General features: G+C 40.3%; 2 protein-coding genes across 3 annotated transcripts; both read left to right on the top strand.

The window, feature by feature from the left end:
• The first annotated feature begins 137 nt into the window (after positions 1-137).
• Positions 138-7,154, top strand: slc75a1 (solute carrier family 75 member 1). The gene is made up of 13 exons (XM_085785977.1): positions 138-269; positions 1,367-1,549; positions 2,537-2,633; positions 2,801-2,904; positions 3,092-3,250; positions 3,435-3,626; positions 4,819-4,921; positions 5,041-5,152; positions 5,245-5,353; positions 5,445-5,535; positions 6,382-6,429; positions 6,539-6,628; positions 6,782-7,154. Exons 2-13 carry the CDS (start codon positions 1,400-1,402, stop codon positions 6,883-6,885), a joined length of 1,359 nt encoding a protein of 452 aa, XP_085642103.1. The 5' UTR covers positions 138-269; positions 1,367-1,399; the 3' UTR covers positions 6,886-7,154.
• Positions 7,155-9,832: 2,678 nt separating this feature from the next.
• hint2 (histidine triad nucleotide binding protein 2) lies at positions 9,833-15,172 on the top strand. 2 transcript variants are annotated; one of them, XM_085785976.1, is made up of 5 exons: positions 9,833-10,050; positions 10,916-11,053; positions 13,405-13,509; positions 14,656-14,728; positions 14,843-15,172. In XM_085785976.1, exons 1-5 carry the CDS (start codon positions 9,964-9,966, stop codon positions 14,932-14,934), a joined length of 495 nt encoding a protein of 164 aa, XP_085642102.1. In that variant the 5' UTR covers positions 9,833-9,963; the 3' UTR covers positions 14,935-15,172. The 2 variants fall into 2 exon arrangements, with proteins under 2 accessions (XP_085642102.1, XP_085642101.1); XM_085785975.1 differs by having other exon boundaries at positions 9,845-10,203; positions 14,843-15,171.
• The last annotated feature ends 1,256 nt before the right edge of the window (positions 15,173-16,428 follow it).

Here is a 16,428-nt window from a genome sequence, read left to right as displayed (position 1 = left end):
TTCGCTGTAGTAGACGGGGAACTGTGACCAGCGAATCGAGAACACAAAAATACGAGCTTCGGGGGATCACGTGAATGCAGCACCTCGGTCCGTGTTGCGTTCGGTTTGGTTACGACACTTCTTGTCATCCAAGTGTAAGAGGACACCGCTTCCTGGTGTGGACTAATAATCATGAACTGATGAGAGAAAGAGGTAGAGCTGTCCCAGTCAGTGTTATTCGTGGGTCCTGAGCAAAGACTGGTCCCGAGTTACGAGTCTACGGAAATACAGTAAGTAAAAAACCTGTTTCTTCTGATCGCTTTGTTAAAAAATGTCTGAAAAGAGGTGATGCTGCTGAATACTGGTCAGTCTCAGATGGATCGATATCACAATCCGCCAAAGCAACCACTTGGAGAAGATGTGCGTAGGTGTGTGTGTTTGTTTGTTTTTTTAAATGAGACAGTTTTAGTTACACACTGTAAGTCAATGCATTTACTGTGTAGTTCATACAGACTAGGTTAAAGTTTGCTCTCAGCAGTGGCATTTGCAGGAATTATTTCCTCCTTCCTTGGGCAACACCTCTGCTTCCTCATTCACCTACACTCAGCAGATGTAGTAAATGGAAAATGATTGAATGTAGCCTAGTATATTGCCCTTAGTAAACGTTTAGGATTGGCACAGTAAAAGCAGCAACACAACTTTGTAAAGTACTCTCTTACAGGTAAATACAGTGTTTTCAGAGTTTCATGTTATTTGAATATTACAACAAAGGTGTTAACACATGAACAGCAATTCAGTGTATAGCTACTACTTATTATTCTGTCACACTGTTTATGTAACTGCTGTTGATCTAAAAAGTAACTATCTTAAGCAGTCAGAAAAATGTAATGGAGTAAGAAGTATATTATATGATATGTATAAAGTAACCTGCAATAGAAAATTGTAGTGAATAAAAAGTACCTCCAATGTTAGTACATACAATTTTCCACCACTGCCGACAACTTAGTTTGATAGTAGTGTAGTGTACATTTTCTGATAGTGCTGCACGTCAGTACAGTTTTCAATAGACAGAAGAGTATTATTGTAATCATAACAAAAGGTTTAATATTTTGCTTGGGCAGGTCTTTCATGTCCTTGCCCTAGTCATTTAGTCATTTACTCCTTTCCAGGAAACCTTCAAGGAAATGATAAGGAAATTACACACCTGTGAAGTCAAGTCAAGTCTTATTTGGTACTTCCTTGAGGCTTTAATTGTTCCTGTACCTACAGATAAAAAGAGACTTTTTTTACTGTCAACTACTGTAAACTTACCCGAGCACATTTAGTGTCGTGGCAGTGCTGCTCAGCTCTTCTTAACAGGAGCTGTTTGTGTTTCACTCCTGAACAGGATCAGAAGAAACAGGGAGATTCAGCCGGAGGAATGTCAGATGTAAACAAATCTGCAGAGGATGGCGGCTCGTCCTCCAAGGTCATCAAAATTGTGTTCATCATCCTGCTGCTGGACCTGCTGGGATTCACACTGATTCTACCTCTGCTGCCGTCCATCTTGGACCATTATGCACAAACAGGGGTGAGTCATTGTTAATATTGTTTGTTTTGCTGTTAAAGAAATTACATTAAGTGTCGTCGGTAGAATTTCATGATACATTTAACATAGAAAAATACATAATATTATTGATGAATGGCATCATCACTAAACGTATGTAGCGTGTCATGGGTAGGCTGTAATAATAATAATAATACATTTTATTTATACGGCGCTTTTACAGCTCTCAAAGACGCTCTACATAAAACCAAATACAGAGGAAATACATGTACAGAATACAAAAAATACATACAAGTAATAAATACAAGTGCTCAGTGCAGAGAGAAGTGGAAAAGAGAAGGAAAGAAAATAAATGAAAAGTACATAGAAGAACAAACAATGTGCAATAACTATTTGTAATTATGGAAACTGATGTACAGAGTGGGAATAAAGGTTGAATTTAATTAATACAAACTGTCACAACATTACTATTTATCGTACTGACAGAAATTAGCTTGGACACACTTTATTCTGGTTATGCTATTAAATCAGTATAATGACTTAAAATGCACTTTTAAATGAATGTACTTGTCAGGACAGACATAACAATAACATAACGTTGAGAGAATAATATGTAGAGGGTGTAAACAAAACACAAGCTGTGTACATGGCAGCTCACCCACAATTATAAGATCCTAAATGTATCATGACATGAACACCTGTGCCCGGCTGGGGTTGGAACTGGTGTTAAACCTCAACTGCAAAGTGATTTTGACTCAGATCTGCAGGAGAGACGACGTGCAGAATGTGATGCTGCTCCTTCTAACAAAGAGGCCTCTGTGCAAGTCATCTATTTCATAAAAGAACGTAATGAGTGATTAGATTAGCAGCAGTGGGCTGTGTTGGGGGAATCTGCCGAAGCTGACTCATGCTGAGTTGACCTCCTTCCTGGTGTTGTTCATATTGTCCCTGTGTGTGATGTTATAATTTTTGGTTGTTGTTTCTTTTTTTATTATTTCTCCTGCTGGATAGGATGCTGTATATCAGTCTCTGCAGAGTATCGTGGACTGGTTCCGGGAGGCCGTTGGGATTCCCATGGAAAAGAAGTACAACAGCGTCCTGTTTGGAGGTACAGTACATATTTGATTGGTTTAACATTCTGGGCAACTCGTTATATATATAGCTCTGCTTTTCACGACATTGCGATCAAGTAAAAATAGAATTGCAATCATGCAAAAATGGGGTTCATTCCAGGTCACTGGTTTAATATGTGAGCTCCTTAATTCACTCCCTCAGGTCTGATCGGGTCACTGTTTTCGCTGCTGCAGTTCCTTTCATCACCTATAACTGGTGCTCTGTCAGACAAGTATGGCAGACGGCCCCTGCTCATCCTTACCACAGTGAGTATCATTTCTAAACTTGTTGATAATATTGTGTAATGTGTATTATATTTTATTTATATAGATTTAAGAATATATACATTTGAATCCTTTCAGAAGGAACAGTGTAATGATATCATTACACAGTTTGTGGAAAAGACATAACAGCCATGCCATTCTGATCTAATTGGGTGCCTTGTTGTTCCAGTTAGGGCTGTTGTCCTCCTACGCCGTGTGGGCAGTTTCCCGGAGCTTCACCATGTTCCTTTTGTTTCGGATAATTGGGGGCATTTGTAAGGGCAACGTCAGCCTCTGCACCGCCATCGTAGCCGACATGCCATGCCCAAAAGTCCGAAATCGAGGAATGGTAGGCACAGACATTTGTGGCTGTTTCAGGGGAATGTACTGTTGAAAGTAAATATCTTAACGTGCACTTTATTCACTTTTTTTTAAAATCTATCAGGACACTGTGACTCCGACCTTCACATTGCATGGTTGTGAAAACAATACTGCTCATGCCCTTTGTTGTTATCTTCTTCTCCTCTGACCAGGCAATGATTGGCATCGCCTTCTCCTTGGGCTTCACCGTGGGGCCTCTGATGGGAGCCTACTTTGCCGTCAGCTCAAAAACAACAGGAAATGTCTTTTACGAAACTCCAGCTCTGCTCGCCTTGGCCTTCAGTGCTGCTGATCTGCTTTTTATTTGGCTCATGCTGCCAGAGACTCTCTCAAAAGACGTCAAGGTCAGCTGCGGAGACATACACACTGCCAAGTGATGAACTAACTCACACATAGTTTTAAGGAACAGTCACTTATTTGCAATATGTTTTTCCAAAGCAGAATTTCTAGTTGGTTACCAGGTATAGGTGAATGATATTAAAGGAGGAGGAGTTACAGCCAAAAACAGGCTAGCTTAGCCTAGCATAAAGACTAGAAAGAGCAAATAAAGCTCTTAACGTATAAAATCTGCCTGACAGTACACCTAAAGCTCAGTGTGCAGTATTTCATGGAAGTCACTACTCTAAACCAACACATAATTAAAAACATGGGTAATGTAAACCCACAATAAAGCCATGTAATGCTAATTATGTCCCCATGTTTCTAGTCTTAATGTAAAGGTAGGCTGAGCAGCTGCTGGTAACAGCTGTAGCACAATCTACTGGACATTTTCACGCAATTCTTGGACAGAAAGTTTGTCTGATATAACAAAACCAAATGTAATGTGTTTTTTGTTGCTACACTTGGACGATTGAGCTTCTCACAGATGCAGGGTGATGGATGTGCAGCAGAGTTTGACACTAGAGGTCTGATTTCACATCCATCTGCTGAAGGGGAGAGTTTCTTTGTGCCATCTAATGAAACTTAGTGTGATGTGGAAACTTTTTAGAGGGGGAATACACATATTTTGGCTTGAATTATATCTGCATTCATTCATATTTTTCACTGTGGAGAGATCATAAACTCAAAAATGTGTTTTGCAACCAGGGGATACATTGCCAAACATCGTCTTGTTGTGTTGAAGCTGAGAAAGGAAATGCTGCTCTTTAATTCAGAGTGCTAAATACTGTGACTATGGTGTTAATTGTGCTTCACAGTGGAGACAAGGGTGATGGAGCTGTTAATCAAGTACAGTCGGTTCATGCTCACACCAGTTGAACTTAGTTTGGTCACCATATTGCAGCAATAGGAATGAGCAAGAAAAATAATGTGGAAACCATATTGGTATGTTGTGATAGGGTATGTTATATTATATCTATGCTTTACTTTATGTATACTTTATCTGTAATGTTAACATGTGTACTGTAGGGACACTACACTACCTATGTTACATGTTATCTGTTGAGCTATTTTTCAGGTAACCAAAGGCATTTTTACACTATGTAGGTCAATAAAGTTTTATTTTGACTCTTGGTTTTTCTTCCCGCTTCATCCTAGGCTTCGTCCTCTGAGTTCGGGGACTCCGGAGACCTCTTGAACCCGGTGTCTTTGTTCTATTTCTCTGCTGTGGCCAGGACAAAAGACCCACCTTCCAAAGAAAGTGAGTATTCGTACGTACTGGATTCCTGTGCGAGGCATGAGGCTTGCACCCTTTTGACCCAATTATGAAGCATGAATGAACTTTGGCAAGCTGACAATGGGGCGGGGATGTCTTTACAGAAATGCAGAAGCTTCAAGTGTTGGGCCTGGTTTATTTCTGCTACCTCTTCCTCTTCTCTGGTCTGGAGTTCACACTCAGTTTTCTGACTCACCAGCGCTTCCAGTTCACAAGGTACAAATAAAACTCAAGAGATAAAGCTGTGTTCACTCATGAGTTGTACTGAATGCATCCAAACAGCAGTTTTTGCATTTTTCTCCCAACAGTATGCAGCAGGGAAAGATGTTTTTCTTCATTGGCGTCATCATGGCCTTGATCCAGGGGGGGTACGCTCGCAGAATCAAACCTGGGCACCATATCAAGGCTGTTCGTTTGGTACGAGTCTGTTTACATGAGAACAGCAGCACTACAGCACAACTCTATTGTATTGTCTTGTACACTGAACTCAATTCTATGATCCTTTTAGGCAATCATAACATTAATCCCAGCATTTATTCTCATTGGGTTATCGTGGAATATAATGATGCTTTACGCCGGCTTGGCATTATACTCCTTTGGTGAGTTGTGTTCATGTTCACTTTATGTTTAGAAAACCAGTGATAAGACAGACTGTATGCCATGTTAAAAGATGTTAAATCCATTACTATGTAGCTACACGATTGTGTTGGAATAGATAGACTTTTATTATTAGACTCAAGGTCCATTTAAAAAAGACAAACAAACACACACACATACAAATTTAAAAGAGACAGTCATACCAGTGTTTCCACATGGCTGACTGGTATCTCACAGCACTGAGACCAGGATTGGACAACAGCATTAAGACAGTATTTTGTGTCATTCAGTGGACAGATGAATTTATACATCAATTTCCGCAACAGAGCATGAAATGTATTTACACGCACTTGACAAAATAACTCACTCGCGCTGCACCACCTAGGTTTTCCCATCAAAATTCGTAGGCAATCTTTATAGGCAACCTCAAGTTTGTGAATGCTTGCCTTTTTTAACTTAACCCACAAGAGGGCAGTATAGAGAAGGAGTACAGTAAGCTCTGAAGAGATTAATTTTAACATCATCAGGACACCAGAAAAATATTTCTGTTGCTGCACCAAACCAAGACATAGTCACATACTATGCAAAGGTCGTCTGCAATATACTTATGTGAATAATGAATTTCCCTTTTCTAATTTGACATTCCTTTATCTAGTCTGTGCTGCTATTTTGGTAGTAATAATGTAGAGACTTTCAGGTTAAATTCACAACATACCATCACACAGGTGGTATGCAACAGGGTGATTACCATAGACAATGCAAGAAATTAAGATATTTCTGAAATTATGAAATATGTATTCATCAAAAGGATTAATTAATGTCATCATATTTTCTCCTTTTTGTCACAGCGGCTGCGATAGTAGTTCCATGCTTGTCAACGCTGGTCTCTGACCACGGTGAGCCTCATTCATTATTAACCCCAAAAAAACCCCATTTTCATTAACCCACAAGCCATTTTCATTGTATATATATATAAATCTGTGCACTGTTGCTGATTGTCTGCAGGTTCAGCCAATCAGAAAGGCACAGTGATGGGGATCCTGCGTAGTCTGGGCGCCTTAGCCAGAGCACTGGGACCTGTTGTATCTTCCTCCAGTGAGCAAGCTTTCCTAATATGACCGATACGATTTTTAATCCAATTATTTCACATTTAAGTAACTTCTTTGAAGCAGCATCATTTAAATTACTTTCCCGATGTTTCAATGTATTTACTATGTGCTTGTTTTAATCGTTGTGTTTTCTTCACAGTTTACTGGATAGCTGGAGCGCAGATCTGTTTCCTCGCCACATCAGCCTCTTTCTTCATTCCCCTCACCCTCTTGAGCACAGCCAGGAGGCTAAAGGAGGAGTGAGCAGTGCAAAGACTTTGAACAGCCTTTAAAAGGACTGATGAGGACACCATTCTGATATTTTGATGCTTAAATGAATGTATCTGCCGGGAAAACAACCACTGAGTGATTTCTTCTTTTCATGTGCATCAACCATGAGAAGATGTACAGTATATTTTCTGCGCTGCTGGCCAAGGAACAAAAATATTCAAGAAGACAATGCACATGCCAAAAACCAAAGGGCGATTGAGTGAGTGACTGTATGAGTGTGAAACAAATAACCCAATGCCTTTTCTTTTTTTTTAACCTGTGTATATTATGGACAGCATGGGTCAGAGTGGGGAACAAATGACTAGTGTGTTTGTGGAACATATCTTACTTGAAGATTGTGCAAAAAGCTTCTCTGCACTGCAAGTTAATGGAGTTGGTGGAAAATATTTAGGGATGTTTACTCAAGTACAACTTTGAAGTACTTGTTCTTTACTTTAGTGTTTCTGTTTATGATTTTTAACACTTTGTACTCCATACATTTTGCACCATATTATGTGAATTTAGTGCCAAAGGTTGTTCTGAAAAGATACTACATGAACTATTTGGTCAAGCTGTAGAATAAAAATATATTTTTTATAGATTACAGTGCATATAATATTCAAATAAGTAAGAATAAGTCCATCTCAACAGCTACAACATTAAAATACTGTTTAGTCCAGATGCAAATGCATTAATAATGGGGTTTTGATACTACAAATAGTTTTTTTTTAAACTTTTAATAAAAAATCAAATGCAAGTTTTTTACTCGTAAAATGTTTTTTCATGTGTGGCTTGATTTATTTAAAAATATTCACCAAGGTTGCTCATAATAAACCAAAAATACAGGAGTGAAGCAGCTAAATCACTGTAGTATTCCTACGTCTATATATAACAGGCTCTTTATTAGACTGCAATATGAGCTTTCCCTTTTTTCCAAGCTAGATAACATTGTGACATTTTAGCAAAGCATTACTGAAAAAGAAAATCATGAAGGCTTTGGTGAGGTTAGTACAGGGTTGCCAACTCTCACGCATCTGGCGTGTGTCACACGCTTTTAGGTCCTGTCTCACGCTCTCACGCCACTCAAACAATTCTCACGCCAAAATCAAGCGATTTGGCAAAAAAAAAAAAAAAAAAAATCAAAGCAAGCTTTGGCACTCGTCAATAGGCTCTCTGATTGGTGTGATGCTTATCCGCGTGTCGATTGGACGGCTGCTCAAGCCTGTGATCACAGCAGAGCACAGTAGGACGGGGAGTTGTCGATCCGCGACCCCCCCCCACCCCTCCACCAACAGCGGCACGGTGCTGAAGCCTGGACCCGACCTGGTCCGAATCCGATGGCCAAAAAAAAGAGGGAGAGAGCGAAGCCCGAGGCACAACCTGACCTGACCGAGTTATGTTTTCAGACTGAACGCGGCTCGAACTGACGCCTGCGGTCGGGCTGGTTGGGCCAGTCCGTTGAAAACTATAACATCAAGATGCAGACTGGGTAGCACAAAAGTACAGCCAGGCAGCTCAGTCCAGAGAGCAGAGGAGAGAGAGACAGCGCAGCAACAGGTGTGTGTGTGTGTACGTCTGTGTACGTGTGTGCGCAACTGCGCATGCATGCACGTGGGCCATACCTGCAAACTCCGAATGGGTATGTAGAATGTTTATTACAGAAGAGAAACACACATTTCAGGACCTGACTTGTATCATCAGGCTGTAGTAGGCTGGTCCAGGCCAAAAGCCAGAGCTCCCCACTAGACCAGTTTCATACACTCCAGCCATACAATGATAGGAACCACAGATCTGTTTTTTTCCCTGTTATCTGAAGCAAATGTTGTGTTTTCCCTTTATTTTCTTCTCAGAGTACACTAGAATGCTTCAAATACATGTTAAAATCACAATTTTTTCCTGGGGGGGTGCCCCCAGACCCCCCTAGAGGGATATACGTATTTTGTCACCTATTACCTCTAGCCTACTCAGTTTGCAGGTATAATGTGTGTGTGTGTGTGTGTGTGTGTGTGTGTGTGTGAGAGAGAGGGGGGGGGGGGGGGGGGGGGGGGGGGGAAGAGAGAGACAGAAAAACTACAAAAAACATACGGTAACTATTATTATTATTATAGACAACCCCCCCCCGTCAACAGAATCTCACTCCAGCCCAGGACCAAAAGTTGGCAACCCTGGGTTAGTAACGCCGCGAGGGCAGAAGATGTCGCTGTGACGCTGTGAGCTCTCTGGCCTGCGCGCGCACACACACACACACACAATGTAAACACAACTTCAGCTGACGTCATAGCGCCCCCTCCTGGACGAAATCACGAGGTCATATTCAGTTAAAAAAAAACACAATTTTATTTATTTGTAGGTATGTAGATATTGTGATTTATGTCAGTGTTATGCCATGTTACGTAATTTACTTACGTAATGCCAGAGAACATTCGTGGTTAGGGTTAACAACAACAAGCCGTCGACCATTGACGCTCTTGAACGTCCCCTGCAATTAAAAAAAGAAAGAAAAAAAAGACCCCTTTGGAGACACTACAAGATGTCGTAATTTTGAGTTGTTCAAAAATTATAATAAGGATACAACGATTTAAATGCAGACGATCACGTACAAAATGTATTTAAAAAATAATCATTGAAGTTATGTCTTACAACTGTTAGAAAAAAAAAAGGTTTTGTTTGTTTGTTTTTTGCCTTTTTGCATGTCTCACTTGAATATGAGACCCATTTTAATGACTGATGTCGGTACTTCATTACATGTTGGTATGTCAAGTCAAGTCAAGCTTTATTTATATAGCACCAAACAAATACAATTGCAAATAAATACATTAGATAAAGGCACAATAAAATCGAATCTAAATCTAAAAGAGGTAGGTTTTTAGGAGGGATTTTAAAATTCCTACTGTGACGTGAAAGCGTGAACGCACCATTATCAACGTAGTGCGTCCTGCGTCGACGGCTGCAGAGTTTTGTGTTTTGGCCAGTGAACGAGACTTTTGCACAGTGTCATTTTGTGTGTTTAACTACCGTATAACTTGAATTTAAGTTAAACAAATGAAAACTATAATATTAGATTAACCAGCCATGTATTGTCGTCAGCTTTTGCGGACACGGTTCGTCGGGGTCGGAGCGGCACAACTCAACCGGCTGCACCTCGTCTGTCGATCCGAGGTAGCTGCTCTAAAAACATTCACCTTTGCTCTTATCATCATAAATATTTTATTTCATGTAGCAGCCGAAGCGACACATTTGGACAACAACGTGTGTGTTACCAGCTCTGACGGTGGCTGTGGCAAATCTGCACAAGTGCCTCGCCACCAAGAGGTTTGCTTTATTGTATGGTGCGTTCATGTTATGATAGCATGTTAGCAGCAGCTGTAACAGTGCCTTGCAAAAGTATTCATACCCCTTGAACTTTTTCACATTTTGTCACGTTACAACCGCAAACTTAAAATGTATTTCATTGGGATTGTATGTGTTTTTTACAAATAAAAAATCTGAAAAAAGTGTGGCGTGCATACGTATTCAGCCCCCTCCCCTGAGTCAATTGTTGAATCACCTTTGGCTGCAATTACAGCTGCAAGTCTTTTGGGGGTATGTTTCTACCAGCTTTGCACATCTTTAGACTGCAAATTTTAACCAATTTTCTTTTGAAAAGAAAAGCTCCAGTTGAGTCAGATAATTGGATGGAGAGCGTCACAGCAGCTTTCAAGTCTTGGCACAGATTCTCAACAGGATTAAGGTCTGGACTTTGACTGGGCCATTGTAAGGGATGGATATGCTTTTATCTAAACCAGTCCATTGTGGCTCTGGCTGTGTGTTTAGGGTCATTGTCCTGCTGTAAGGTGAACTTCCATCCCAATCTTGAACACCATGAATCATTTGGTCTATCACATAAAGTCCCAATGAAATACATCTCAGTTTGTGGTTGTAATGTGATAAAATGTGGAAAAGTTCAAGGGGTACAGTATGAATGAATGAATGAATGCAATGCACTGTATAGCTGTTGTAAGTCATGTGTGTTGTCCATCTGCAGAGACCACTGTGCACCAAGAGCGACGAGGTGAGGCTGGCAGAGGAGGCCAGCAGGAAGTACGGCTCCCCAGCTCCGACCATCTTCTCCAAAGTGATTGACAGAAGCATCCCTGCAGATATCATTTATGAGGACGAGAAGGTAAACAATAGAGAAACACGATCCCCAAAAACATGTCTTATCTCTGCTGACGTGGAGCCTGGAGATAGTTTAGTACAGACTTGTTGATAAAGTTGAAATCAACACAATGTGTGCTAAAGTGTGGTCACCCCAGAGTAAACAACATATTAAGTTTGAAACAACAAACTTGAATTGAAAATGATAATTTGTTCAAATGTTCATGTACTTTTTTTATTTCATGCACTTAAAGAAACCTTGCATTTTTTAGTACTTTTAGCTCATTAATCTGTCATTCAACTCATTATGTAAACTAGGTGAAGTAGGGCTGGGCGATATGAGAAAAAATCCTATCACGATAATTTTTTTCATATCAGTCGATATCGATATATATCACGATAGGACTCAAGTCACTGTTTTTGTCAAGCCTAAATGTTCCATCATACTCACAAGTGAGATTTGAAGATATCAGAAGGTTATTTCTGATTTAAATATTTATTTTTCGTCAAAAATTGAACATTTCAGATGTAATGATTAACATATAAAAGCAATGAGTAGCCTAATAACAGTTTCAGATAAATAAAACTGGTATTATATACAGTTAGTTTCAACCAAATAATTTGATTGGACAAGAGACATACATGAGTGCTGATATACAGTACAACAGCACTGGGTCTTTTTACAGACATTATCACTCCGCTGTTCAGGCGTTTTGTGACATTACATCAGACAGGAGTTAGGTCAGACTAGAGCCAGGCTCCCCATACAGGAGCTGCTCCATCTCTCTGCTGCTGCTACAGTTATAAACGGACATGAAAATTAAAACCCGGACCGTCTAATTAGTGATCATTCTCAGCCTAAACCCGGCTGAAAAAGAAATAGGAAGAGAAATCGCTGCGGTTAGCGTTTGCTTCGCAAGTGGCCAGTGTTTAGGTCGGCACAGCTGAACAGTGTCGCTCTGGTGTGAGGAGCAGCAGCAGCAGCAGCAGCAGCAGCAGAGCGGCCACGCCGTGACTGCGCTCCCTTTGATGTGTGACGGCGAGCCGCTCCGACTGCCTGCTGTCTCCGTGGTTAAAGTTTAGGGTTGTTTACACCTACTGTATTAGAGTTCAATCAATCTGGGTTAATGTAAACATGACGTACCACGTCTTTTCGCGGTCACTCGTTCTCCTCCATTTTTATTTTCGAGGCAACACTCATTCTCTCTCTCTTTTTTACTGGCGATGCCCCGCTGCTGACGCCAGGCTGCAGCAGCCCAAACATTACCACGTGTTGTTGTGCTGTGTACAGTCCTCCTGTGCTGTGTCAATCTAACCTGCTGGCTCAGCCAGTGGTTCAGCGCGGCGCAACTCTCGTTTTCATTGGCTGTTTCAAAACATGAATGAATGAAACCTATCGACTTTCTATCGACCACATTTCATATTGCTATTGAGTAAAGTTATATCGCGATATATATCGTTATCGTTTTATCGCCCAGCCCTAAGGTGAAGTACTGTCTTTAGGAGCTGACATTTCTACATCTGTAAGTTGTCTGACTTTACAGCCATGGGCTTCTCTAAATAAGACTGAAAGTCTGATAATGGATTTAAGTAGTGGCCACAAAATATACAAAATGGAAATAATTGGGGTGAAAGAAAATACGCAATATCTATGAGGTGATACTATATCAATTTCCTAATCTTTATTGAGCCCCTCCCCTCTACACACACATCTTTTTATGACTGAGACAGATGTGTATCTCCAACACGGATTCTAAGTAAATCTAAAATTGCACTTAAGACAAGATCAGCAGCCAAATTTCTGCTGGTTAGAGAAGCAAAGCTCGACCCCCACATGACTGCAAAGAACCTGCAGGAGAGTTTAGCTGACACAAGTGAAAATACAGAGCCACATTTGATGAAAACAAGTAGAAACATTTCCACATGAGGGTGGAAATATTCTACTTTGGGGTTTTGAAACATACTTTGGGAGTTGATTGTATTCACTTTAAAAATGGATTTAATCTTAAAGCAGAAGTAAGCGGAATGTTTGTGTTAATATAAGTCTTAAATAGTTATATCTTCTGACGGCAATCACTTATATAGAGTGTTTGGTCTGAAACACGGGTCTGTCAGTCACTCTGCTCTGCTGTAAGCCGAGGAGAAAACTTTCCTTGTATCCTACAACCTTTATCCAATGAGGAGAGAGAACACCATAAAGGGGCGGTCCTCTCTGTGTGTGCAGCCAAGGGATGCGCGTGAATGTGGTGACGTAGGGACGAGGGCGGGGACTGCTAACTCCATCGGCTGACAAGAAGTTAGCCAAAACGACCGGATCGCTTACTTCTGCTTTAATATAAGATCTAAAATATATGCATTATCTCTTGTGTCGAACAGTGTTTGGCTTTCCGGGATATCACGCCGCAGGCTCCTGTTCATTTCCTGGTCATTCCAAGGATTCCTATTCCCAGAATAAGTGAGGCCAAAGATGACGATGCTGAGGTAAGGAGGTCCACAAATTACTCCTCCATCCAAGAACCCATCCCCACATACACTGGGGCTGGGGGTGAGGAGATGGGGGATGGTCAATGGCATCATGGTCATCGGTCTGTCACATTATAACACACAGAGGCAACCACATTTACATGTCTCTAAACACTGACCAACAGTAGGTGAGCAGCCAAACAGTGCAACTATATGTCTTTGTTGTACATAGGGACAATAATCTGCTGCCTCCACTCTCCTGGAGCAACTGGAAGTACATCATAGTCTAAAATATATAATGCCTGCTACGTCAAATGTCTGCAATTGAAACTAAGGGGTCCAGCCCTAATCATTAAGAATATATCCCCAGGCCAGAAGTATGCAAATAAACAGGACGTCAATACGCTTCAGGCTGCACAGTGATGTGTGCCCATGTGTTTTTTTTTTGTTTATCTAAGTTGCATATCTGTAGACTTTGGGAGTGGTGTTAAAACATTCAAACAAATACTGTAATCCGCACAGCACAGCAACCCCCCAAGGCCTCCCCCCAAGTTCAAACACAGGACCAGCTGTTGCATGTATAAATGTACCGTATTTTACTGGCACTTCCACTTTGTTCTGGCTTCAGGACAGATTCACACCAAGCTGAGGAGTAGTAGCCCCTCATATATTATTACTTTTGGAGCTAACCATGTTTTTGTTTGGTTGTTTTTACAGAATTAACCGAAAAACTGTTGATTAAAAGCTTTTGCCACATATCTGACATATTTATCTAACATCTTAATTTACTAATCCTTAAAGATTCTGCTAAACCATCTCATCATCTATATGAGAAGTGTTTATTGATACTAAAAATCTTCACTGGAAAGAATATTTTTAATCCAGATAAGATAAGAGATAAGAGTCCTTGGGATAGTAAAGATATCTACTGGTACTTAATAAATAGAGGCAATTAACCAAAGTATCTGACAACCATATCAACTATCCAAACAGACATCAAGAATCTGCTTTTTCTAGGTTTAATCACACAAAAAAGAAAAGGTCGATTTTCCAAAAATTTCCTCCAGTCTGCAGCTCATCCATCACTGAGTAATGATTAACAACGTAATCTGCACACATCCAATAAAACAATATAATTGACCTCTTTGTTTTCCCAACTTCCAGCTCTTGGGACATTTGTTGGTTGTGGCTAAAAAAGTGGCAGCGCAAGAATCTCTAGTTGAAGGATACAGAGTGGGTAAGTTGTTGTGTAGCTGACGTACAATAACACACCTTCACTCATTAATGTGAAAATATAAGATGTTTATTTACTTCCACATTGAATTTTTGGGATTGTTTCTGCTCTCCACAGTGATCAACGATGGAAAACACGGCGCTCAGTCAGTTTACCACCTTCACATCCACGTCCTGGGAGGGAGACAGATGACTTGGCCCCCAGGATAATGGTGTCGCATGTGTATGTGTTTGTGTATGTTCATGTGTGTGTCAGCTGAGCTACTTTCATGTGTTGTTAGTCCCGTGGGCGATATACAATATGATGGGTGGAGTTCATGCAAAAGTTTGTATTGTCAACCCTCTTCAACACACAAAATATGAAATGTAAATATATAGATTTTAACAAATGTGAAAAAAAAATAATAATAATTGTAAAAATGCAAATAAAGACACTATTTCTAACGATGTAGCTGGAAACTCAACTCAGTTCTTCAAAACTACTAACACCTTTTAATCCACTTCAGATACATTATGACATATTAATGGATTATAGCTGATCTTTACATTTGAGTAATAGTAATTTTAGAAAGTTATTATTATTTCTAAATATTCTTTTCATCGAAGGTGCACATTGGATAAAATACATGTTACTAACAAAGCAATCAAGTTTTTTGTAACAGACAAAGATAAAGTAAAAAAAAAATGAGGTAAAAAAATGGCAGCAATATTGAACATAGAAATAGATTAGAAATAACAATTTGACGGATTTCTACGCAAAATTGGTGAAGTACTGTAGCGGAACAAAGAAAGTGCACGTTTGAGCTGAAAATACATAGGACCCTGACAGCAACAAAAAGTCAAAAGAACCCGCGTATCTGGCAACAGATGAAATAAAACAACATTTATTTATTAACCATTAACTCATCTATTGATTGCAGCCTATAATTTCTTAACAAGTGGTGCCTAATCCAAAGGTGACACCCACTGGGAACAAGCAACACTAATGCAAGCAACACCACACTAAAAGTGTAGAGCTGCTGGCACTGATGAGTCGTTCTGCTGCTAATCATTGACCACCCCCCACAGACGGCATGTGCCCAGATATTTATCAGGGAGGGTGGGAGAAGGGGGCGAGATTGTGGTGTGACTGGGTGGTATGATTCAGTGACCTTGGTGCCCGCGAGCCGAGGTTACTGCGAGTCATTCGAGAACGGAGGGGGCTGAACTTTCCTCTATATTTACTTGCTAAACAGTGTCCACTTTCTTAAGCGCAGCTATCAGACGGACGTGGCTCTGAGATACACACACAGGTCAAGAGGAAATAGGAAACAAGGCCTGGATTAATGATTTTTTAAGACAAACTGATTTTAAACTGCACCAGCTAAATAAACTCATTACGCTCCATTAGTTTCCATTTCATACCGATGACAAAAACAGGTGTAGTTTAGGTGTAAAATTGAAATCCTTTAGAGGTTTTTCAGAAAAATAGGTGTAATATTTTAATGTATTTTCCCCCGATGTGACAGTCTGGTTGGAAAAAGTTGCACAAGTTTTGTTCAACTATTGAATAACTGTTTTATGGGTCAAAGTCTTGTGTATGCTCATAAACCAGAGGAGAACTTATCTAGTTTTATCATTATTTCCTGTGACAGGCCGCGTCATGCCTATCTGATAATGGCCATCTTCACAAGTCAATTTGGGATACTAAACGTCTCAATACGA

This window comes from Trachurus japonicus, chromosome 9 (assembly GCF_045865225.1).
Source record: "Trachurus japonicus isolate A0001 chromosome 9, Traja_1.0".
Classification (NCBI taxonomy): Eukaryota; Metazoa; Chordata; class Actinopteri; order Carangiformes; family Carangidae; genus Trachurus; species Trachurus japonicus.
The sequence above is the reverse complement of the archived record's forward strand: the minus strand, read 5'-3'. Positions and strand labels throughout refer to the sequence as shown.